Genomic DNA, 23,136 nt, shown 5'->3' on the forward strand with positions numbered 1-23,136 from the left:
CATGGGGACCTACGGCTGGCCTTGGCGTGCTCCGCAGCCCCCACGGGCCGGCAGCCCGGAGACCCTTTGCCCCCTGCCGGGTGCGGGCGATGCCCATGCGCCCGCCTGTGTGTGTAGCCAGCAGGGGAGAGGCTCCTTGCACCCTGTGACCCGGCTGGGCAGGTGTCAGCGGGGCCAAGCAGCAGCGGTGGGTTGGGGCCCGTTGGGTGGAAAGTGGCCTGCTGGCAGGGCTCCCCGGTGTCTGTGCCCCGTGCCGCCATCCCCGTGCCAGGCACCGTGTCGGGGCCAGAGCAGGGCAACGCCAGCAGCATGGGAGGGACGCCTCCTATTGCCCGCACCGGGTATTGCACCCCTTTGCCCCGCACTCACCCGGCGTGGGGCTGAGTCCGGTGCCTCTGCCTTGGCTCGTGCTGCCAGCCCAGGGCTGGAGCTGGTACCTCCCTAGCAGTGTGTCTGACAGGCCCGTGCCCAGGGCCGTGCTGGGGCACGAGGTGCGGGCACGGGCCGGCAGCCCGGAGCCCCTGGGCCTCGTGCACTGCACAACCCTACTGCTGCCGCGGCCTGGCCCTGCCAGGACCCCCTGCCCTACAGCGACACCCCAGCCCGCGCTGGCTGGTGCCAGGGCCAGGTGCTGCTGCTCAGGGCCCACCGGTGCAGAGCAGCCCTGAGCCTGGCTCAGCTCGAGCAGGGAGCAGGCAGAGCCCAGCCCAGCCCATGCACCAAAGTGGCTTAAAGCCCCCTTAGCATCCCCCCATCACCCCGTCCCCCAACCCAGCAGCACAGTCACCCGCTCCCCGCCCTGCCCGCGAGCCCCCCCGCCCCTCGGCCGGCACCCACCCCACGCACACGGGGCCAGAGGGTTGCAGCGCTGGGGCCGTTCCGCATCTATCCCCAGATCAGGCTCAACGGCTCCAGGACCAGCGTCCCCCGCACCTGGGGGCCACGCCCAGGGTCTCGCCCCAGCAGTGGGGCCCGTGCTGCGAGGGGGGGGGCTGTCTCCATGCACCAGGCTGGCCTTGGCGTGCCTGCTGCAGCCATCAAAAGGCCCATGCAGTGTCTTTCACAGGAGCACTTGTAGGGCCGTGGGTGCCCCCCTGGCCTACCCCTGGGCACCTCCAACCAGCCAACGCGGCCAGCCGCTCCTGCCAGGGCCCAGTCCCGCAGCCGGAGCCTCCTGGCAGGCGTTTCCAGGGCCAGGCTGCTGTGATGGAAGGGGAGATGCTGCACCCGAGCTGTGCCCGCCCTGGGCCCACAGCCCCCATGTTCCCTGTTTGCTACGCGCCCAGCGGAGCCTCCTGGGCCAGCCCAACGCCGGCCCCGGGCTGTCACTGCGGGCAGCTCGCAGCTGGTAGCGCCAGGGGTTCTGGGTTCGCAGGCCAGTGCCCAGCTTGGTGCCCAGGTGGGTGTTTCAGGGCTGGCAGTTAAAGGGCCCCTAGCCAGCTCCTGCCCCTGCGCGTGGGGTGGGGGAGGCTCAGGGGGACCGGCCTGGTGCCCCCAGGCAGGGAGCGGCTCCCCAGGGGGGAGGGGGAAAGGGGATGAGGGGGGCAAGGTGAGCATGCCCTGGGCCAGGAGGAAGGGCAGCTGAGGCAAGGGCTTGGAGGCCGTGGACTCGTCCCTACAAACTCGTCTCCACCCACAGCGCTGGTGGGGCTCTTGGGCCCCATGGGCACTGCCCCACGGGAGGAGCCGCCCCATCGCCGGGCCCCCGCTGCGTGCAGGGCAAAGCAGCCCCCAGCCCAGCTCTCAGCCCATGGCCTGGGGACTACCCCTCGCTCCGCTCTGGCTCTCTGGCCCAGGCGGGGGGGGGGGGGGGGGACGCCCTGCAGCCTGCCAGCGACAGCTGCGGGTATGGGGCACTAGCCAGCCAGGCCCGAGTACTGGAGTGCCCAGGCCAGGGCTCAGACCTAGGCCCTGCCCCACAGCCAGGCCATGGGGGGGCTACCTGGTGAGGAGGGAATGTGAGATGCCATTTTCCCAGCGAGCCCCAGACAAGCCCCCACTCCCGGCTGTGGGGACTTTGCAGCACAGCCTCTAGGCGTCAGCCCCCTGCCCCCAGGGGCTCCCCGCGGTCAGGGCCAGGGCAGCCCTCAGCTCAGCCCTCAGCCTTGCCCTGGGGGTGGGCAGCCAGAGGCTCATGCTGGAGGCCCCACACGGGCTGGAGGGAGAGAGTGGGGCAGTTAAAGACCCAGGACACCCCCAGGCGGCTGAGTCCCACGCTGCGGGGCCAAGACGGGTGCGCAGGGGCTGGGCTGCGGGGGAGCAGTGGGAAGAGAGGGGAGGGAGGCGGTGCCCACGATCTGCCAGCAGGGCCACGGGGTGACGCACTGGGCTTGACACCGGTGTGACGGCGACACGCAGAACCGCCCAGGCCTGCACGGTGCCACGCTGGCAGGGCCAGACACCCCATCTCGCAAAGCACGGCCAACGCTCCACGCAGCAGGGGGCTCAGGCCCCCCGGAGCTGGCACCTCGCAGGCCACGGGCAGAGCCATGCGCGGGCAGCCATGCGCAGGCCACGGGAGAGCAGCCAGGCCCGAGCCATGCGAGGGCCAGGGCTGGGGTCGGCCCAGGGGGGCCTAGCTCCTGCCCCTGGCTTAGGGGTGGCTAAAGAGCGGCCTGGCCCTCCAGCGCTGGGGGGAGCAGCCCCCCCTCCCGCTCAGCCATGCCAGGAGCCAGAGGCCGAGGCTGCCCCACCCAGCCTGCCTGGGAGGCCACAGACGGGCGGCACCTCAGTGGCAGGCCAGCTGCAAGGGGGCGGGAAGCCGGGACTCCAGAGCAGACAGTGCCAAGCCTCAGCCACCTCTGCCCCGCTCCCTGCATGGCCCGCAGGGCCAGGGGGCAAGGCAGGAGGAACTGCCCCCTCCGTGCCAGAGCTCAGCAGGGTGCTAGGAGTGATCCCACACCCCAGGCTAATGAGGACACACGCAGGGGCAGGGGGACAGGGCTGTATTTACAAGGACACACACAAATCCAGCATGTCAGAGCCCACCGGGCCAGGCCCACAGGTGCAGCATGGCCACCCGCACGGCTCCGGCCACCTGCCCAGCTTCCCTGCAGCTCTCGCGGCCCCACTGCTGGGGGCTGGAAGCAGTGTCACCCCAAGGCCTGCTGGCAGCGCAGGGGTGTGGGGGCAGGCAGTGCTGGGAAGGGAACGGCTCTGGCTGGAATCCTTCCCCAGGCAAGGCCCTTCCCTGCCCGGCTCCCAGTCTGAAGTCGCGGCCCAGTGCTGACCCAGCCGGCCGCACTGCGCCGACAGGGCTCATGGCTTCTTCACCTTCTTGATGGAGGAGGAGCTGGAGGCCGACTCCCGGCGTTTTCTCTGCTCCAGGGGAGAAGGGAAACAAAAGAGAAGCAGGGTCAGCGGGGTCGGAGCACTCAGCCCACGAGCGCACCCGTCTGTCTCAGAGCCGCTGCGGCCTGGGGGCTAGCCCAGCGGGAGCCACGCCATGCCACGAGCTGGGGCCTCCTTGACCACACAGCAGATTGGGCCCAGAGGCTACTGCCCGCAGCCAGACGTGAGATTAACCCTTCACCGAGCCCCAGCGTGCAGCTGGGCGGCTGAGCCCACTCATGGCAGGCAGGAAATTCCCCTCCCAAGGGACATGGGCCCCCAGCTGGCAGCCCCAACGCAGGGCACGCTGCACGACGGCCAGGCGCGTTCTGCGTGGTGCCCAGCCCCGTGGCCGATGCAGCCCAGACGGGAGGGAGAGGCGCGCCGTATCCTGCTGAAATCAGAACTGGAGGGCACAAGCGTGGGACGGGAGAGCTGAGCGCTCAGCTATGGAGCGCTCCCAGCTGGGCAGAGGCAGTGCCGCCCACACCCGGGACAGCACCCAGTCCCCAGGGGACAGGGGGCACGAAGGCAGCTAGCGAGACTCCTGCAGTCCAGGAGCAGAGACCCGGCAGACTGCATGGAAGCCTGGTGCAGCCAGGCTCCCCGCAAAGGCCACTGCTCCTCGGGGCTGCACAGGCCACCTGTGCCAGACCCAGCGGGGAATCGCACCCAGCAGACACCCCGCCCCGAATCCCCGTGTGCATGGGGGACTCCGCAGGGGCAGTCTGCACTGCTCAGCGTTAAAACCACACCCACGGGGATTTCCTCAGAGGCCTCCGCCCGGCTGCCTCTTAAGGCTCCATTTTCAGAGAAATAACAGAGCCAAAGAACTCACCCAACAGCGTGAATAGAAGCCCTATAAAAAATCAAATCAAATCCTTGGGAATTGAGAGGCCCACAGATACATTTAAAACCAAACCCCAGCCCGCAAACAAAGGAGCCAGGGCTTGGCGGCTTCGCTGGCAGGGCATGGAATTGATGGGGAAGCGCGTGTGCGTCTGATCATCTGTATATGGCAAAAGACCCATCTTTCAAATGTGTCACAAATTCATATTAATCACCCTCCTCTTGCCGTCCGTGGCATGGCTCCTCCAGTCGCCTTGGGCAACATTGGGAACGGTCTGGTTAAAAAAATGGTTTACATTATAATTTACACAAGCCTACAAGTCTAGCTGCTTTGAATGGCAAGGAAGGGTTTGAAAAGGGCTAAACACACACAGCCCAGAATAGATGTAACGTCTATATAAATATATAACAAGGCAGATATTCTAACTCCATCTGGAAAGAGAGAATGATTGATCTTAACAATGTAACTTCTAGCTTTCAAACTGGCTCAGAAAACAAGAAGTCAGCAGGAGTTCAGATAAAGGAAGCTTAAAAGTCAAATAATTCCGACTCTGAACCCGAGACTTCTTACACTCAAGGTCTTTTCCTTTCCCCATTAACGGGCTGACTTGCGAGCTTGGGAACAAAGCCAGGAATTCTGAGAGTCAACTCATTACGGATCAGTGAGTGGAGTCTGAGTCGCACAATTCAAAGGTTCTAATCTGGAGTAACTGGCTGAACTTCTGCTTGGAACTAATTTGTTCCAAGTTCGGCTCACCTTTCACCTCCCCAAGGCCTGCAGGGAAGTCCCTCCTGGGTCAGCAACACGCTGCACTGGGGGGACCCTGGCTTGGACTTAATGGCCGGAGCTGGACACCACCCCACCACGGAGGACAGCCAAGCTGGAGTGGTAGGGAGGACCTGAGGGATATGGCAGGGTTGCCCTGGCACCAGGCTTCCCACCAGCTAGACTCAGTGTCTCGCCACATATCACCGTGCAGGACAGGCTGCTGCCTCCCCACCCCACCTCCCCCAAAAAGAGCAGAGCACTCCTGCAACATGCTCCCCTGAGCTAACCCGCAGCAGCTTCCCCTTGGCTGGCAGACTCCGCCCCGGGCAGCTGCAGGGCTGGCAGGGAAGAGAGGCCAAGGACAGGCTGCTGCCCGTGGGACACCAGGGCAAGACCACCCCAGCATTGTCACATGGGTGGAGGGGTGGAACTCCCAACAGGATTCCTGCAGCCCCCTCCCCTCCCTCTGCAACGCACAGGAGAGCCGAGCCGGTGTCTCCCGGAGAGGAAAGGCCCTGCCTGGGCCAAGCTCCCACCTCACACAGCTGAGAGCGGGGTCACAGGCGACAATGGGGTCCCTCAGCACTAGCCCCAGGGGTCCCTCAGTGCAGCCAGCGCTGGGCTCTCAGCCCTGTCCCCAAGCTCGGCGGCGCTGCCAGGCTCCTTGCGAACACTCAGCGCCAACAGGGGCTTCCCAAGGAGGAAGGGTGGCCCTGGGAAGACGGTCCAGGCTGGAAGTCAGGGCTGTGCTCTGCCACTGAGCACGTCGCTTCCTCGCCCTGGGCCTCAGTTCCCCAAGCTGCCACACGGGGACAGTAACAACTAGCTCCCCCAGGAGGTGCTGGTTCGGGGGCTCAATCCATGCTGTGGGACCATGCCACCTCCTGCATTCGTGCAGCCCCTTTCGGAGCATGTCCCTGATCCTGGGAAGGGCCCTCGGAAGCTACTGGACTATAAACATTAGGTGACAGTCAGGCCGGCTGGTACCTGTAACACCCTCCAGCCACGCAGCAGGCCCTGCCCCAGGCTGGCTCAGCCCTTCGTCTGCCCCAGGGGCTCAGCCGGCTCTGCATGGAGCGTGCAGTCCTGCCAGGAGCGGGAGGCTGCCCGGTGTCCCTGGCAGAGCCCATCTGCGTGGCCAGGCTCCGGTATCTCCAGCATGGTGCCAAACCCTGCTCTGCCGGTGGCTGGTTATTCCTGTGCCCAGCAGCCCCCGAGCACACATCCTGCCAGGGAGTGGGCTGGGCGACAGACACGGGGGCAGCTCTGGTGAAGCGCTGGGTGCGCCTTCGCCCAGCACACCTGCAGCCAGCCAGCCGGCCGGGGAGCAGCAGCACAAGCCTGCTCTTCCCCCAGATACCCCTCAGCTGGGATGTGATTTTTTCCCCTCCAAAGGTAGCATAAAATGGTCACAGTGTGAATGCGCTTGACCTTTTGTCTTGGACTAATCTAATTGTGTCGTCTTTGTGTAATCAGCCGGTAAAGGTCAGAGCTGTATTTAACATGGGGGGCCCTTTAGGTACCGAATTTGCCTTGCAGTGAATTAACTTGATTATATTTCTTTCAAATATGCCAGAGACCAGGTCATTTTAACCCTCTCAATGCTGCCGGCCTCGCCTCTTTGTTTGCAATTCCATGCAGAGGCACCAAGGCAGAATATGGCTGGAGACACACAAACCCGCCCACCCCCCCACCATCCGCACTCCTGTTTGGTCTCCGGGGACAGTGAGTGTGCTGTGAATCCGCCTGGAATGGCTGCAGCCTCGCCCTTCCCGGACCCCAGGGAGGGTGGAGATTTCACGCTCCCACAAAGATTGAACGCAGCGAAGAAATTCAGAAGTCTCCTCTGCAAACATGAGCCTGCCTCAGCGGAACGCTGCCTTACAACTCCAGATTGTCACAGGAGAACAGGACATTACTCAAGTCCAGATGAACGTGTCACCTCTGTCGTTGACAGATAAGGTGTTCTCAACGCCTCGGACTACGTTCGCCTTTGGAAAAGGGAAGGGCCGGGCCGGTCCCGGGGCAGAGTATCTACAGCACGCTGTGCCCGGGGCGAGTTTCCATCAGGGAGCTTCGCCACTTCGGACAGCGCTCGGGGCTGCACAGGGCAGGCCAGGCTTGTCCTTTGGGGGTGGGAAGGCTGGGGACCCCCCAGGGACATACCGTTCACAGCACTCTGCAGTGGGGGGCAGCTGCGGGGAGACAGGGGCCACCCCATTTGCTCAGCCCCGGCCAGGGCATGCGCCCGACTTTCAGCTTTCCCGGGGCGTTCGGCATCCTGGGTCTCCTGTCCCAGCGCTTTCACAGGCTCCTCCCCTCCGGTCTTCAGGCCCCTCCCACCTGCCCACGCCCCCTGCCTGGGGCGTCGCTGGAGCTCACCAGGGGAGGAGCTCGTCCACGGCCCACAGCTCATGTCACGAGGTCCCACTCGCCTGCCTTTGCTTCTCCTCCCGCACAGGGCTGCGTCTCACCAGGGACAGGTAGGTACCATCCCCGCTCCTGCCTCTGCCAGCTCCCTGCAATGCCCCCCCCACGCGGGGTGCAGGAACCTCTGCCGGCCCACGCGTGCCCCCAAGGGCAGTGCCAGGCACGGGGTGGGCACTCCAAGAGCAGACTTGGAGCCGCGGCTGAAGGGCGCGCTGTGCTCCCGCCAACGCTCGCCCCTGGAGGGAGAGACGGCAGAGCCCCCAGCATGGCTCAGAATGCAATCCCTGGCGCAGGCCTGAGCGGGGACCCACCTCCAGACGCCCCCATCTGCCTACTCACTGAGTTCGGGGTCAATGGTGCTCCAACCACATCGATGATCTGGTCCTTGGCGTCTCCCTTGCCCTCCTCCGCGCTGAGCCCGGCCTGCCCGTCTGCGCGGGCCCCCTCCATGCCAACGGGGCCCAGGCTGCCCGCCTTGGCCAGCGCCTCGTGCCGGTGACGCAGCATCTGCAACTCGTACTCGCAGTTGGCAAAGGCCTGCTTCAGCTCATAGAGCAGCACCAGGTCGCTCCGCAGCTCGTTGAACATCTGCACGATCTCCTCCGTCGGCATGGGGCTGAGATCTGGGGGAGCAAAGGGAGCTCAGAGCTGGAGACCCCGGCCAATCCGGCCCTGGGAGTGGGGAGACACCCCAGCTCCCATACCCACACCCACTGCTGGGGCCTCGTTCCCAGCAGTTAACAGGGCTGGAGAGCTCTGAGGGCCCTGGCCAGGGGGTTAAAAAGCAACCTAGCCAGGTCGGGGCCCAGTAGCCTTTCCTCTCTGGGACGCTGGTTCAAATCCAACTCCAGGCAGGAGGGCTTGGCCATGGCTTCCACCTCGGACCTGCGAGCTGAGTTTGGGTCTCAGGCCAGTTCCCAGTGGACAGGTGTTGACAATACAAACCCCAGCTGGTCCCCTTGTTGATAGAGGCCCAGGACTGACATCCCCTCTGCCTCCAGGGCAGGACTGAGGCCATTAGCCTGGCCTGGATGCTAGCTCTGCTATTGCCCATCATGGCCCTGTGTTACAGCCGTGTCTCCCACGTCACCACCCCGTACCTAGATCCCACCCCCAGAGGGACAGGCCCCTGCTATGAAGAGCTCACAATTTCAGAAGAGCAACGCCTGAAGTGGGGGAGAAAATCCACAGGCCGATCCCTCTCCACGCAGCATTGCCTGCATGCCGGGCTCCCGACCCGGCTCCTTCCCCCTGCACCGCGCTGACCTGGCGTGTGGCCATGCCGGAGCGTGCCAAGGGCAGCAGGAACTCTCCTACCTTAGCGGGGGAAGGCGGAGGTGCAGAACCGCTGCCATGAACTGGCCCAGGCAGCTCCCAAGGCTGCCCCAAGAGCGCAGGTGGGAGCCATGCTCTGCTCCAACTTCACAGGCCCAGCCAGCTTCCAGCAGCTCCTCTGTTGCAATGGGGCCTTCGCTACCTGCCCTGAGAGACTCTGCACGCCGGGCCACTGGGCAGCGGCCAAGGACTGTCCCCGGCCATTGCTCCTTCTCCTGCACTGAAGCTGTCTGAAGCCTGTGACCCCACCCCCAGCGTCCCTCATGTCCTCTCATTGCTCTCACAGCGCCCCCCAGCTTTCCCTGGATCAGCATCTGCTCTTTTAAGCCGGAAAAACAACCGACACACCTTGATTCTGTGGGCAGGATGGGGGGCTTTGTCGGTGCCCCCACGGGGATTCTATACCAGCCTGGCAGTGCTAGTGTGGCACGGGGGGGGACCCTGTGACTAGGGCCTTTAGCGCTGCCCATAGCCAACGCTGCTTCTGAGGCATTACAACAGGCCACAGACGATGAAGTCTGAGCACTAACAATGGCTAGGCCATGTAGTTACTGAGCATGCTCAGTAACCTCTGCCAAACCTCAGAAACTTTGCTTTTTTGGGGGGTGGAACATTGCATGCTGGGCTCCGGCGTCCCTTCGGGTGCGCCTGCGAATGGATTTCAGCGGCTGGGCGCAGCGCAGAACTCTGTGGGCTGCGCTCCGGCCACCCTAGCGAGGAGCGAGCATTGTATGTGCGAAGCGAACGTGCCTCTCCGCTGTGAAGCCACCAGAGTTCAAGAGCGAGGGATGTGGGTTTACTCGCCGCTCAGCGGTGGCCCGCCGGAGAGTCACCCAGCAGGCCAGCTACAAAACGGAGCTGCACAGCCCCAGAGGCATTCTGGACTTGCCACCAGGAGCAGTAAATTAGGAGGAAAGTAAGCTTGAAAGCGAGCCAGGGCACCCCTGAACAATGCACATGCCATGGCCACTAGCACCCTTAGCAGGCACGGCTGAGACTGGCCTTCTCAGGGCTGTGCTTCCGCTCTTGATGGTTAAAACAGCCCAAAACAAGAGAGACAAAGGCCCTTTTAAACCAGTTTTCTTCTGGGAGGGGGGGAAAAAATCCCTGTGCATCTTGTTCTGGCTTTTGCCCTTTTTTAAAAAAAACGTAAAATATTATTTTAAAACCCATTCACATACTGTTATTTAAGAAACTAGCTGTATTACTAGGGGAAAAAATAGCCTATCTAGACTACAAAGGCTTGCGCCGTGTGTCTCTTTCTCTCTAGCATGCCCCCTTTACTCACCTACTCCTAGTTCCATCAGCATCTGCTCCAGGGCTTTAATCTTCTTCTGTCCCACCGAGCTTGGCAGTTTCATCTGGAACATAAAGGTAACAGAGCCACACAGCTCCAAGTTAGCCCTCACTCACAGCCATCTAGTTCAAAAGGCAAGAGAGCTTTTCTTTTTATAGTGCAGGGGGAAAAAAAAGAAAGGAAGCGAGAGAAAGGAAAATCAAGTGGTAGAAGAGGGAGCCAGGGGCTGAAAGTTTTCAGACTAGGTCTGAGGGCAGGTATTGAAAAGCCTGGTCGTGAGGGCTTTTATTTTCCCTTGTGTGTGTGTGCAAGACGCACTGTTTTACAGCTTCCACATGTCACTGAATTAACAACAAAAGTTCTTCTTAGCTTCAAACCCGCTCCCGCAGCGCCTGGCCCATCAAAGGGCTCATTTACACAGCGGCTAATGTGCAATGCTGCCCTACTTTATTCGCTTTAGCCGCCTTGATTAGACTCATGCGCTAACAGACTCACTTCTCGTTGTCCCTGCTGAGCCCCAGACCTGTGGGATTCATTTACAGAGCGGGCTGTATAACAAAGGGAGAGACAGAGAGCACAGTTACTTGACTGGCGGAAGTGTGAACACACATTTACATTGGAGCTAAGGGGCTAGGGGAGTGAGAAATCATCAGATGTGAGCTATGAAAGGGAATGCGAGTGGGCCACAGGAGGAAGAATGCATACACTTAGCAGGGTCTCGTCCGCATTCCCTTTGGGCTCTAGCTGCTCACACCAAACCAGCCCAAACACGCCGGGCGAGCAGGGCCGCCCAGAGGAGGGGGGGGGGGGCAAGTGGGGCAATGTGCCCCAGGCCCTGGGCCTCACAGGGGCCCCCACGAGAATATAGTATTCAAAAGTGTCTTTGGTGGTGGGTCCTTCAGTGCCGCCGAACACACCCAGAGTGAGTGAAGGACCCGCCACCGAAATGCCGCCGAAGACTCGGAGCGCCGCCGGGTGAGTCAAAATGAAAAAGGCGCTTAATTAATTAAAGAGCCGCCGAAATTGCTTTGCCCCAGGCCCCCTGAATCCTCTGGGCAGCCCTGCGGGTGAGAACGGGATTCCAGCACCACACGCCAAGGGGCCAGCCACGCTCTCAGTCAGGGGAGTTTTGCTCTCGCAGAGAAGGAAGCTGAGAAGTCCATAGTGCCTCCTATGCCTTGTCAATGCTAGGTGACCAGCCAGGATGGGCACGGCCCCCACAACACAACGCATGCTTCCCACCCAGACCACTGCGAGTTGTGCCCAGAAGGGACCAGCTACCGTGGGGACAGGGAGCTCCATCTCCATGCTCTGCCCAAGGTTGTCAACAGGCAGAATGATTCAGTGATGTGCTAGGGACCATGAAATAATCAGGGCTATCAACACACACACCAGCAGGGTAGGCAGGATGGCCTAGTGGCTAGGACACTGGACTGGGGTTCACTTCCCAGTTGCACCACAGACTGGGTGTGACACCTAGCCAGAGTCACCTGTGCCCCGGAGAATCCTTCCCTGACTTAGGGACCCACATCAGTCAGGAGTGTGGGGCTTGCAGACACTATGATGATGCGTATTGTCACATGGCAACAAGGAGGGCCACGTGCAACTGGCTGAATCAGCCCAGACCAATGCACAGGATGCAAAGTTACATGTTAACTTTAAAAAGGGGAGGAAAGGAGGACTTGTGGCACCTTAGAGACTAACCAATTTATTTGAGCATAAGCTTCCGTGAGCTACAGCTCACTTCATCGGATTGAAGTGAGCTGTAACTCACGGAAGCTTATGCTCAAATAAATTGGTTAGTCTCTAAGGTGCCACAAGTTCTCCTTTTCTTTTTGCGGATACAGACTAACATGGCTGTTACTCTGAAACCTTTAAAAAGGGGAATGACGCCAGGGCAGGGACACTAGTTAGATGGAAATTAAAGAGAGGAGCCACAGGGTAAAAAGCCTGCAAGCAGCAGGGAAACCCCGTAAAACCACCAGAGAGAGGCTCAGATTCAATTACACCCCAAATCAAAAGAGACGGTCGAGTGCCAAAAGAACGGCACCATGGCTGAACTGCAGAGTCACGGGGGCCATTAGAGGCAAAAAGGCATCTTTTAAAATTTGGAAATCCAACCCTAGTGAAGATAATAGGAAGGAACACAACCTCTGGCAAGTAAAATATAATCGGCCAGACCAAGAAAGAATCTGAGAAGCAACTTTCTAAAGACACAGAATCTAACAGGAAACAAAAATTAAGTACCTGAGAAGCAGGAAACCTGCCCAGCAGGCAGCGGGATCACTAGCCAACAAAGGTGCTAAAGGAGCACTCAAGGAAGAGAAGGCCATGGCAGAGAACCTAAATGAATTCTTTGCAGCAGTCTTCACTACAGAGGATGTGGGGGAGATTCCAACATCGGGGCTGTCCTTATTGGGTGACAAATCTGAAGTACTGTCCCAAATTGATGTGTCATTAGAACAAGTTTTAGAACTAACTGATAAACTAAACAGTAATAAGCCACTAGGACCAGATGGTATTCAGCCTAGAGGTCTGAAGGAACTCAGATATGAAATTGCAGAACTACTAACTGTGATATGTAACCAATCGCTTAAATCGGACTGTACCAGATGTCTGGAGTGCAGCTAATGTAACAACGATTTTTAAAAAGGCCTCCAGAGGCGATCCTGGCAATTATAGGGCAGTAACCTTAACGTCAGTACCAGGAAAACTGGTAGAAGCTACAGTAAAGAACAGAACGATCAGACACAGAGATGAACATGATTTACTGGTGAAGAGTCAACGTGGCTTTTGTAAAGGTTAGTCAGGCCTCACCAATCTTTTGGACTCTTCCAGGAAGTCAACAAGCATGTGGACAAGGGGGATCCAGTGGATATAATGTACTTGGATTTTCAGAAAGCCTTTGACAAGGTCCCTTACCAATGGCTCTTAAGAAAACTAAGTAGCCATGGGATAAGAGGGAAGGACTTCTCATGGATCAGTAACTGGGTGAAAGACAGGAAACAAAAGGTAGGAAGAATTGGTCAGTTTTCACAGCAGAGAGTGGTAAATAGCAGGGTCCCCCAGGGGTCTGAACTGGGACCTGTGCTGTTCAACGTATTCATAAATGATCTAAAAAAAAAGGGGGTGAACAGTGAAGTAGCAAAATTTTCAGGCGATACAAAACTATTCAAGATCGTTAAGTCCAAAGCAGACTGCAAAGAGTTACAAAGGGATCTCACAAAACTGGGTGACTGGGCAACAAAATGGCAGATGAAATTCAAGACTGATAAGTGCCAAGTGATGCATACTGGCAAAAAATAATGCCGAAGATACCTATACGACTGGTTCTAAACGAGCTGTTATCACCCAAGAAAGAAAATACTAGAGTCACCAAGGATAGTTCTACACAAACTTCAGCTCAGCGAGCAGCAGTGGTCAAAAACAAAATGTTAGGAACCATTAGGAAAGGAACAGAACATAAGACAGAAAATATCACATCTCTGGAGTGCCCACCCCTCGAATACTGTGTCCAGTTCTGGTTGTTGCACCTCAAAAAGGATATAGTGAAACTGGAAAAGGTCCAGAAAATGGCAAAAAAGATGATCCAGGGCATGGAAAGGCTTCCATCCAAGGAGAGACTAAAAGGATTAAGGCTGTTCAGCTTAGAAAAGAGACGACTAAGGGGGGATATGACAGAGGTCTATAAAATCATGACTGGTGCGGAGAAAGTGAATAGAGAAGCGTTTTTTACGATACAAAAACCAGGAGACACCCAATGAAATTAGCAGGCAGCTGTTTAATATGAACAAGAGGAAGGACTTTTTCACACACTGCACAGCTAACCTGTGGAACTCATTGCCATGGGATGTTGTGAAGGCCAAAAGTACAACTGGGTTTTAAAGAACTGGAGAAGTTCCTGGAGGCTAGGGTTATTGATGGCTATTAGCCAAGAGAGTCAGGGATGTAACCGCATGCTCGGGGTGACCCTAAGCCTCTGGCTACCAGAAGCTAGGAGGGGAAGATGGGGTGGATCACTCCAGAATTGCCCTGTTCTATACACTCCCCCTGAAGCTCTGGTACAGGGCACTGTTGGAGACAGGGTACTGGGCTAGATGGACCATGTGCTGACCCAGTATGGCCGCTCTGATGTTCTTATGATTCTTCAATCATGAATCTACAGATCTGGCAGTGGGTCAGTCTGGAAGGAGGGCTCCAGCTGGGTGGCCTGGGGGCACTGGGTTTAAGGAACAGTTATATTTAACCATTTGGACATGAACAGAACCCTAATGAAGCTTGTAGAAGACACTCAACTGGAATGAGTTGCAAACCTCAGCGAGGATAAAAAATGCCGGGGAAGGGAACCTAGAGAGGTTAGAGACAGGAACTAACAGACTGAGCAGCCACTGCATGTAAGACAAGGCAATCCACAAACCCGTACCCTCTGGGAAGTGGGCATAGCTGAGATACATGCTGTGGTCAGAGAGGCGGAACGCTGGACAGGAGTTTGCAGTGCTAGACGGCAGCTCAAAAGGCCAGCGTCACTTTGAGGCTGCATGCACTGAAGGGTCAGATCTCGCAGCTGGGAGGGGTCAGTCCCTCTTTCCGCAGCTCTGCGGGGTGTCCTGCAGGCCCCACGCTGCTGGAGAGACATCGGCCAACGGGAGGGAGCTCAGAAAAGAGCTACACAATTGATTAGGTGACATGGGGGAAAGGAAGATGAAAGGAGCCAAACACATCTCATTCGTCTGGGAGACAACAAGCAGGGAACCACATTACAGCCGGCAAGTGTGTGACTAGTCTGAAAGCCAAGGAAGGAGAGGAATTATTCAGTGTGCTTCACACGGGCCCAACAAGGAGGGACAGGGAGGGCTGGCAGACTGCACAGCAGGAAGCTGTTCCCAACCGCAGGACGGATGAAGCTGTAGAACAGAGGAAGTGGGGTATATCCCATCACTTGGGAGCTTTAAAACGAGGTGAGACAACTGGAAAACACTGTGTAGGGGCCAATCCCCCGCAGGGAGATGGGCTGGAAGATCTAAGAGGTCTTTGTGACTCCCAGCTCCCACGACAGGAAGTGTTTACGGGGAACCCATCGCCGAGGAATTGCAATTCTTTCCCTCTGTTTTCTCTCTCGACACAGAGTTCTGTAGCTAAGTATTTTCCACCTCACTGGAGCCCTGGGCACCATGCCTCAGCCTCACCTCTAAGGCCTGCACTGGGGCCACCATCTCTCTAGCCAAGACAGGACTCCTCTGCAAGCCTGCCACACCCATGCTGAGCTCCACGCCAGCTGGCTGCATCCTGACCCAGGCAGTCCCACAGGATAGCTGTCACCCCGCACGGCAGCCCTGGCCTGGCTGGTTGCTAGGGACATGCCATCAGGAGCAGGGGCTTTTCTATAAGCAGCAACCTGGTGCCCTATCAGCAGCTCCGCTGACTGTTCTGGCAAGGCCTTCGGCTGTAACTACACACGCTCCTGGCCAGAGGGTGCCTGGGAGCACTCAGCACCTTCTCGCTGTCAAGCTCTTCAGTCAAAGCTACTGGGAGGCTAGAGGGTGGGGCAGGAATGGGGGGCACCAGTGGACCCAGACCTCCCTGTAAAAGGCGCGGAACGGCAGCACAAGAGGAACAGGGCTGTTTGGGTTTGCTTTGGCTAAAAACACATTAATGAAGCTTCCCTTTAATTCTGGGGGAGGATCTGCTCTGTGAACAAGAAGGCTTCATCGGCTTCTCAAAGCAAGAGTATATTTTAATTTTACCATCATTAAAGAAAATGTTATGATTTATGTGGCTGCTGTCGAACTAATATCTTTAAAATTTAGCTGGCTAAGCCAATTCATCTTTAAGACTGATGAAGGTTGATTGCTCTCTATGCAAAATGTATTAAAACTAAATGAGGAGTCTATTACTCACACGCCGCTGATAATCTGTTAGGTCGGCTCCGTTAGCTATGCTGTCTCCTAGCAGGGGGAAGCACTGGTGCCCGGCGTGAAGGCGAGCGGGAACACGCATGAGCCAGCCCTGGTTTGGGCTTAAACAGCCATGGGTTTTAAGCAGACACTGCTTTGTGAGAGCTGCATCACCCAAAACAATCCAGAAGGCCAAAGGGAGATGGCAGCACTCCCACCAAGCGCTAGTGACCAGGAGACATGCTGAGGTTGAGGACAAAGGGACAAGCATCAGTCTGGCTCGCTGCTGAGCCTGCAGCGATAGGGTCAAACCCCGCTCCAGGTCTTGGATTTGTGCCCAGTCGTGAGAGGTGCATCTTTAACCCGAATCTGCAGACCCCACAGGTCCCAGCATGCAATGCTGCATCCCGAATTGGAGAGCTGGGCTGCTTGGCTCACAATAGAGCACTGCATGCTGGGATATGTCGTGTCTGAAGATCACACCTGTATTAAAGAGGAAGGTGCTGAGAGGCAATCGGCAGGCCTGGCCCTCGAGCTCCTAATGAGTTACCAATGTGGCCCCGGGCTGAGCAAGGCTTGGGCACCCCCCCTGCAGAACACGGATGAGAAGTATGTCCCTACTCGAGTTTAAAGGGAGAATTCCCAGAGAGCAACGACAGCTTCCTAGGTGAGTGCAGTTGCCCTTTTCATTCCCTCTTCAGAGGAAGCGGTTCTTGTTATTTATTATTTGTAAAGTCCCCCTATCACAACAGCCGGGAATAGATTGCTCTAGTCACAAAACTGATTAGCTGGGATTTTGGAGGTTAATATATTTTGGATGCTTTCCTCCTCCGACAGCATCTCCTTATAGCTCTTTTAGCAACACAGCCCATGCTTATAATTACACCAGCACCGCTTTTGATTTAAGGACTGCAATTCTTTGTCATTGCTATAAACAACCTGTGCTAAGCGCATGAACTGGGTGTATCAAGAGAAAAATAAAAAAAGGGCAACACACCAACATGTCACTCAAAGCCGCACAGCTACAGTACCCGCACCTCCCAAGACGGAAACAAGGGCGCTTGGCCTGCGCCCCCGGTTGCTGGGCAGGCAATGCGCCTGGCCCGGGAGCTGCCTACTCACCATTGCAGGAGGGCATGCTGGGCAGTAAGTGGGTTATGCAACGAACAGAGAGAACCAAGATCACTTTCGTAGCCCAGGTCCTTGCTGGAGCAGTCCCTTGAGTTGGTGGGGGAGAGGCCTGTCCAAACCTGGGCACTGAAAGACTTTGACCTTGGTCTCAAAGCTGAGCACCTGAGGGCAACAGAGTCACCTGCGCCTCAATTTAGGGCCGAGCCACACCTACCCAGAAACTCACGGATTCACGCTGATTACTGCGAGACCTACTGCAGATTAACGAATTTTGTCAATTAGTGATGAAACACAAAAAACATGGTAACAAAGAGGCAAGGACGCAGCCTGGCAAAACAGACTCGGTTCATTTGAGTTTTCTGCGTCGTTTAGTTTTCCCAATTTACGATAATACGTCAGAGCAGACCAGTAAACTTCCTGGAGTATCGCTTGGAGGAGTAATGAAGTCTTAGTAACACGAGACCTCACCACAGAGTGCCCAGGGATTACATCGGTGCTGGGAAGTGGTTACAGACTGCTGTCTGCTGGGGGTCTGTACAGAGAATTAACAAGTTTACGGATTAACAAGGAAGGACTCAGCGAAGTCCTGCTCAGGATGATTATATCATATTGGATGCTCTGCCATTGCCTGCTATAAACTTAGGACTTTCGTTATGAATCTGCCATTTTCAGAACCTCATAACTTTCTCAAAAACTCTACTTCTGGGGCTGAAATTTCCATGCTTGGTCTCTCACTAAAATGGTTTTGGTTTGTTTTTTAAAGTTTGAGTAGCATTTATTAAGTCATTTCACACAAGTTGTTCCCTGTTTTAATTCAATATTAGAACACATTTTTCTTCACGCTGAGTTTTGCCATTATAAACCTTCAGCATTGCTAGCCCTGAGGACTATGCCCTTCTACCATTTTGCAAAGTAAGTTACAAGCATTTAAAGATTCAGTTGTGTGCACACACGCTCGTAATGCTGACAGACACCGGGCCCTCATTAGCACTGCAGCTGGCCTCTACAAGGAAGGTTTTCAATGCAGAAAACTTTCTCCGTAGCCAGCTTTCAGTGTGAGAATGAGTTCTGCGCGGACGTCTTTCTACTCCTGCAGAGCCTGGAGGTTTGCAGGAGGAGGGAGACCAAAGCTGCACATGAGTAATGCTCTTTTGTTCTGGGTGGCATAGGAGGAGGTGTAAGGGCAGCCTCTCCCATGGGGTGCAGGAGCAGGTAGCTCCCTCTCTCCCACAGCTTGAAGGAACCACAGGAGGAATCTAGCAAATCTGGAATTTTAAACAACAGGGAAATTAAAATACAAAAATGTACGATTATGGGACTGAGCATTTAAACTCAAGAAGGGAGGAAATGAAGACTGAATGTGCAATCTGACCTTGGCCTCCTCGTGTGCATACATTATAAGGTTTTAATTAAACAATCATATTCTATTTCTCAAATAAAATGACACTTTTTCCCCCCGTACAGCCTCAGATCCACCGTGTGGAATCTTGTCGTTCTGCACAGTGCTGTGGATGAGCCAGAACAACAGAGTTCAGGAAGGTCATTTAAATGATGAGACAACAGCAAACATACTTGAATGTCATTTGTACTATCTGTTGGCACACAGGATAGTTCACAATTAAATTACAGTATGAACTCTCAGTAGCTACGCATCGGTATCGGTGATGCTCAGTACAATACCATCTGGGGTAAACAGGCTACTATTCAATATACGAATGTTCTTAGAAACAAACCTGTGAGTGCTGATTTATGGAAATTATTATTTTACAGTTTCCTTGGCTTGAAGGTAAACCTATTGCTAACTTTCAAATCAGCCGTGAAAAAGTACAAATTCTGTACACCATAAATTCTTCTAGGAAGTGACAGAAAAGGTTTTACTAGCGAGATTTCCTTTCAGAGATTGCAAAATCTTTCTCAAGGGTGTGAGAGAGACTCGGAACCAAGGAAAGAGGAAGTTAGCTCAGCTTCCAAATAACAGATATGGAAAAAAACAAGAAATAAAAAAATCCCTTTGAGATGGAGGACACTGCGTTGCCCTGATACATGGTTTGAGTAACTACAATCAATTAGAAAACTGCGCTAGTGTAACTATCTCCAAAGGAAATGTTTTGTTTCAATGTACAATACTTCTGGAGACTACATTATTAACAAAGGATGCTTTATAAATAACTCACCGTGTACCCCAAAATGGAGGGAAGAGATGTAGACTACATGATGATAACTTACGGTAAGAATAAAAATATACAGTACAAGATGCTACAGACTTGTAGCAAAGGTTGAAACAAAGCCATCGTTATCTGAGAAATAACGTGATCATGACGCGAAAGACTGTATGACAATGGATGTGCACAACAGGATTACAGCTGCACACTCAGCCTTAACTTGGGCAATTCTTGACCTCAGCACAGGAACTGCCAGACTGGATCAGGCCAGTGATCCACTAGTCCAGTATCCCGTCTCTGACCCAGGTTGGTACCTGATGCTTCAGAGGCAGGCCCAACAAATCTTGCAGTCGGATGTTATGGAATAAACAACTGATATTCTCCCTAACCATGTCAGGGACAGACCCTGCCAGTTCTAGATTGCCTGACCCTGAAGCAGGAATGTGTATATCAATTCCATGTTATTTTAATCCTTGCTATTGTAACTCTGCATGATCTCATTATCCACATAACATTCAACCCTTTTCGTATTTCCTTTTAGCAATTTTAAATTGCCTGCCTTTCAATTTCATTGACTGCCCCCCTTGCTCTTGTATTCTGAGCAAAGATGGACAGAAGAACTTGCTCTACCTTCTCTAGCCCATTCAATATTTTGTATCCCTTTATCTATCACCTCTTCAAAAAAAAAAAAAAAAAAAACCCTCCCAAATTTTCCACTCCTTATTGTGACATTCAGGTACGTTTTAGATACATATAGGTATTAAGAACGCATGCACATGTCCCCACAGCCCTTGCTAGTTATACTATATATGAATATTACTCCTGGGGGAATTCTGCGTCACTGCGCACGCACAGAATTCATGTCTCCCGCAGATTTCTTTGCTTCCCCACAGGGAAATGACTTTCGGACAGGGAAGCGAAGGGAAGCTGCAAGAGCAGTCACACGCCACTCCCTAGCTGCGCAGGTACATGGTTTCAGGCACCCAGAACAGCTGGCAGAGACGTAAATCACCTCAGGGCTGGGAACACCCAGGGCAGTGGCTTCGACCCTGAGCCGTGATCAGCTGCTAGTCCCAGCTGGGCTGGAGGCGGGAGAAGACAGGACTTCCTCTTCCCCTGCAAGGAATGGCTGGGTCTGTGTCAGACCCACCCCCAGAATCCTCCCCCAGCTGCAGGAAGCTCAGCATCCTCCCCAGCCTCCTGCCCCCATCACTCCTCAGCTGCGTGGGGAGGGGTGACTGTATGTCCGGATGCTCCCCCTTCCAACCAACCCCCGGGGCATCCGGACTTCCCATACACAGACACCCTTGCCAAGCCTCACCCCATACACCCAGAAACCCCCCTCCATACCCAAACCCCACCGCATTGAACCTCAACCCCTGCATCTGGAGCCCCCTGCCTCTGGGCCCCCATCCCTGCACCCAGACCACCCCACAGTGAGCTCCCTGCACCCAACCTCCCACCCTGATGAGCTCCATCCCCCTGCACACACCCTGCTGAGACCTCCAAACCCACAGACCCCTGCACTGAGCCCCAACCACCTTCACCTGGAAGCCCCTGAACAGTCCCATCGCCCCTGCACCTGGAACCCCCCTCCCCACAAGCCTCTGTGCATCCAGATCTCCCCCACACCTAGACCCCTCACTGAGCTGCCTGCACCCAGACTGTCCCACACAAAACCATCTCATCCCACACCTGGATCCCCCCACTCTGAGCCCCCCACACTTGGATCCTGCCTGGTTGAACCTACCTGCCCCACACGTGGTGCGTCTGGCGCAGCAGGGCAGGGCCCCAGGGTGTTTCTGGGACAGGCCCAGGCCTTGTGCTGTGTCAGGATCGGGTACAGCATCACCACTGAATCCGTGTCCCTGGGGTGGGGGTGGGGAGGCTGTAGGGTGATCTTCCACCTTTGTGTAGCCAGTTGCCTGTGCTCCCTGCTGCCATGCTGGAGCCTCTGCATTTATTTACTAACAAATAAAACTTGCAGAATTTTAAAATATTGTGCGCAGAATTTTAAATTTTTTTGGCGCAAAATGCCCTCAGGAGTAATATAATACACCCACTGGCACATTCCACAGGCATGAATTTGGATCAACCTGCATAACTTGCTCAGGCCCTCATCACTCATGGGTAATGTGAACACCACAAATGCAAACCAACACCCCATCATAGCACTAGGTCCATCCTGCATTTTTCCCCTATGAAGAGTAATGTCTTGTACCGAAGTCCATTGCGGCATGCAGCCAGGATTTGCACCCAGTGATTTCCCTACAGCAGAGGTGCTAGGAGAAGCGACAGGAACATTTCAGCTATCTGATCCATAGGACGTTTCAGACTTGGAAACATATGCTTTCCTGCCTGATACGGATGTGCTGATTACCATCAGCTTATCTTACCAAGATGCCTCGGAGTGCAATCAATACTAAACAAATAAATTATTAATTGCTTCAAGTAATTAAATTTATCAAATCCAAATAAATATAACTGATATTTTATGTCGCTGCTTTCCAAGCCCAGGCTCTGAAGGGACGATATTGATCAAGGGAGGGGAGACAGATGTTTCACATGTTAGCAGCTGATGAGGTCTGGGTTTGCATTAATGTCATGCAAGGAGCAGAGTCAAGAGCCTCTGATGGAGAGTAAACAGGCAGCGTGCTTGGCCATTTAATTGTGGGTCAGATCAAATATGAAGAATAAACATTATAAAAGACATGCATACAAACCCCCTCCCCCTGCCCCGATCTTTCACGGGAAGCCTCATTCATCTTGGAGCTGTGGCAGAAACCCAACCCCTGCCCCCAAAGAAAAAAAAGCAACCACAGTAAATTGTAACTCATTAATCAGTGCTAAGAAAATGCTCAGCTGGCTAGTAAATATTTAAAAGCCAGTGAGGGCGAATATTTGAATCAATGGGAACTAAAGCTGTGTTCAAAGTTTTTCTTCCCCTATTTCTTTTTTAATTGGCCTGACCGGCAATTTGTCTACAAGATTCTAGTTAGCAGGTAGCAAGTCAGCTTGCTGGCTGGAAGCCTCGTTTGGAGGGAAGTGCCCGGCTGTGAACTAAACGAGTGAGCTCGAGAGTCCCTCAGAGCATTTGGCGGATCTGAGCGCTCAGAGAACTCCTTTTCATCCCAGGGTTTTGCTTTGTCCCCAAAGGAGACAACACTTAATTCTTTCTCTTCCAGCCAGCTGGCCCCCCACACACACACACTTAACAACAGGACAATAGCTCCAACTCAGTCCCCCAGCACGGGGACAGGGCTGTACGCTCCCACCCTTCCTCCTAGCCCGTGGCCAAGTGCTCTGTTACTGCGGGGGCCTGCTGCTGCATTAAAACAACTCCTCGTCATTCCTAGACAAAACTGTTATCGTGGAATTAAGGCTGAGAGCACAGATAAACAATTTAGGGTAAAATACATGACAGAGATGTTGTAATTATCCCCAAACCAAGCACAATAAACCCAGGAAATTCAGAGTTAGAGGTTAAGCTTGAAAGCAATCCAAACCCACTAAGGTATGGACATGCAGTTACGACACCCAAACCTCCTTAACTCTGCCCTGCAGCGACACCATGTAATAACCATATGATTAGGATTAAGGCTTGTTAGTGCTTTGGGGCCTGGAAAAGAGTCCAAGGATTTTTAAAGGCACATTCTAGTTTTTCTTCTCTTTTCTCTCATAGCGTCGCACCCCTAACCCCCAGTTTCCTTCCCTCCTGTCTTCCCACTTCTCCCTGCACACGCACCCCACCCATGCCTCGTTTCCTCTGCAGCCTAAAATCCCCCTCCGAGGAATTCACAATGAATCGCACTTTTTCAAAATGTCCACCCGGTTCCAGTTGTTCTCAATGGGACTGATGCTACAGGCTGCCCTCAGTTAGGACACCCTCTTTTAACATGGCCACTGACTCCATGCTACCCTCATTCAGGATGGTAGCTC

General features: G+C 55.0%; 1 protein-coding gene across 3 annotated transcripts in view; it reads right to left on the bottom strand.

Annotated features, from left to right (window-relative positions):
• Window positions 1-2,928: 2,928 nt before the first annotated feature.
• DMAP1 (DNA methyltransferase 1 associated protein 1) overlaps window positions 2,929-23,136 on the bottom strand; it is a 48,831-nt gene continuing 28,623 nt past the window's right edge. For all 3 annotated transcript variants that reach the window (XM_077824340.1, XM_077824339.1, XM_077824341.1), the window contains exons 9-11: window positions 10,002-10,074; window positions 7,718-8,001; window positions 2,929-3,318 (exon numbers count right to left, since the gene is read on the bottom strand). In XM_077824340.1, the coding sequence (XP_077680466.1) occupies window positions 3,259-3,318; window positions 7,718-8,001; window positions 10,002-10,074 (417 nt within the window). In that variant the 3' untranslated portion in view covers window positions 2,929-3,258. The remainder of the gene's footprint in view (window positions 3,319-7,717; window positions 8,002-10,001; window positions 10,075-23,136) is intronic.

The sequence above is a fragment of the Eretmochelys imbricata genome, chromosome 8 (genome assembly GCF_965152235.1).
Source record: "Eretmochelys imbricata isolate rEreImb1 chromosome 8, rEreImb1.hap1, whole genome shotgun sequence".
Taxonomy (NCBI): domain Eukaryota; kingdom Metazoa; phylum Chordata; order Testudines; family Cheloniidae; genus Eretmochelys; species Eretmochelys imbricata.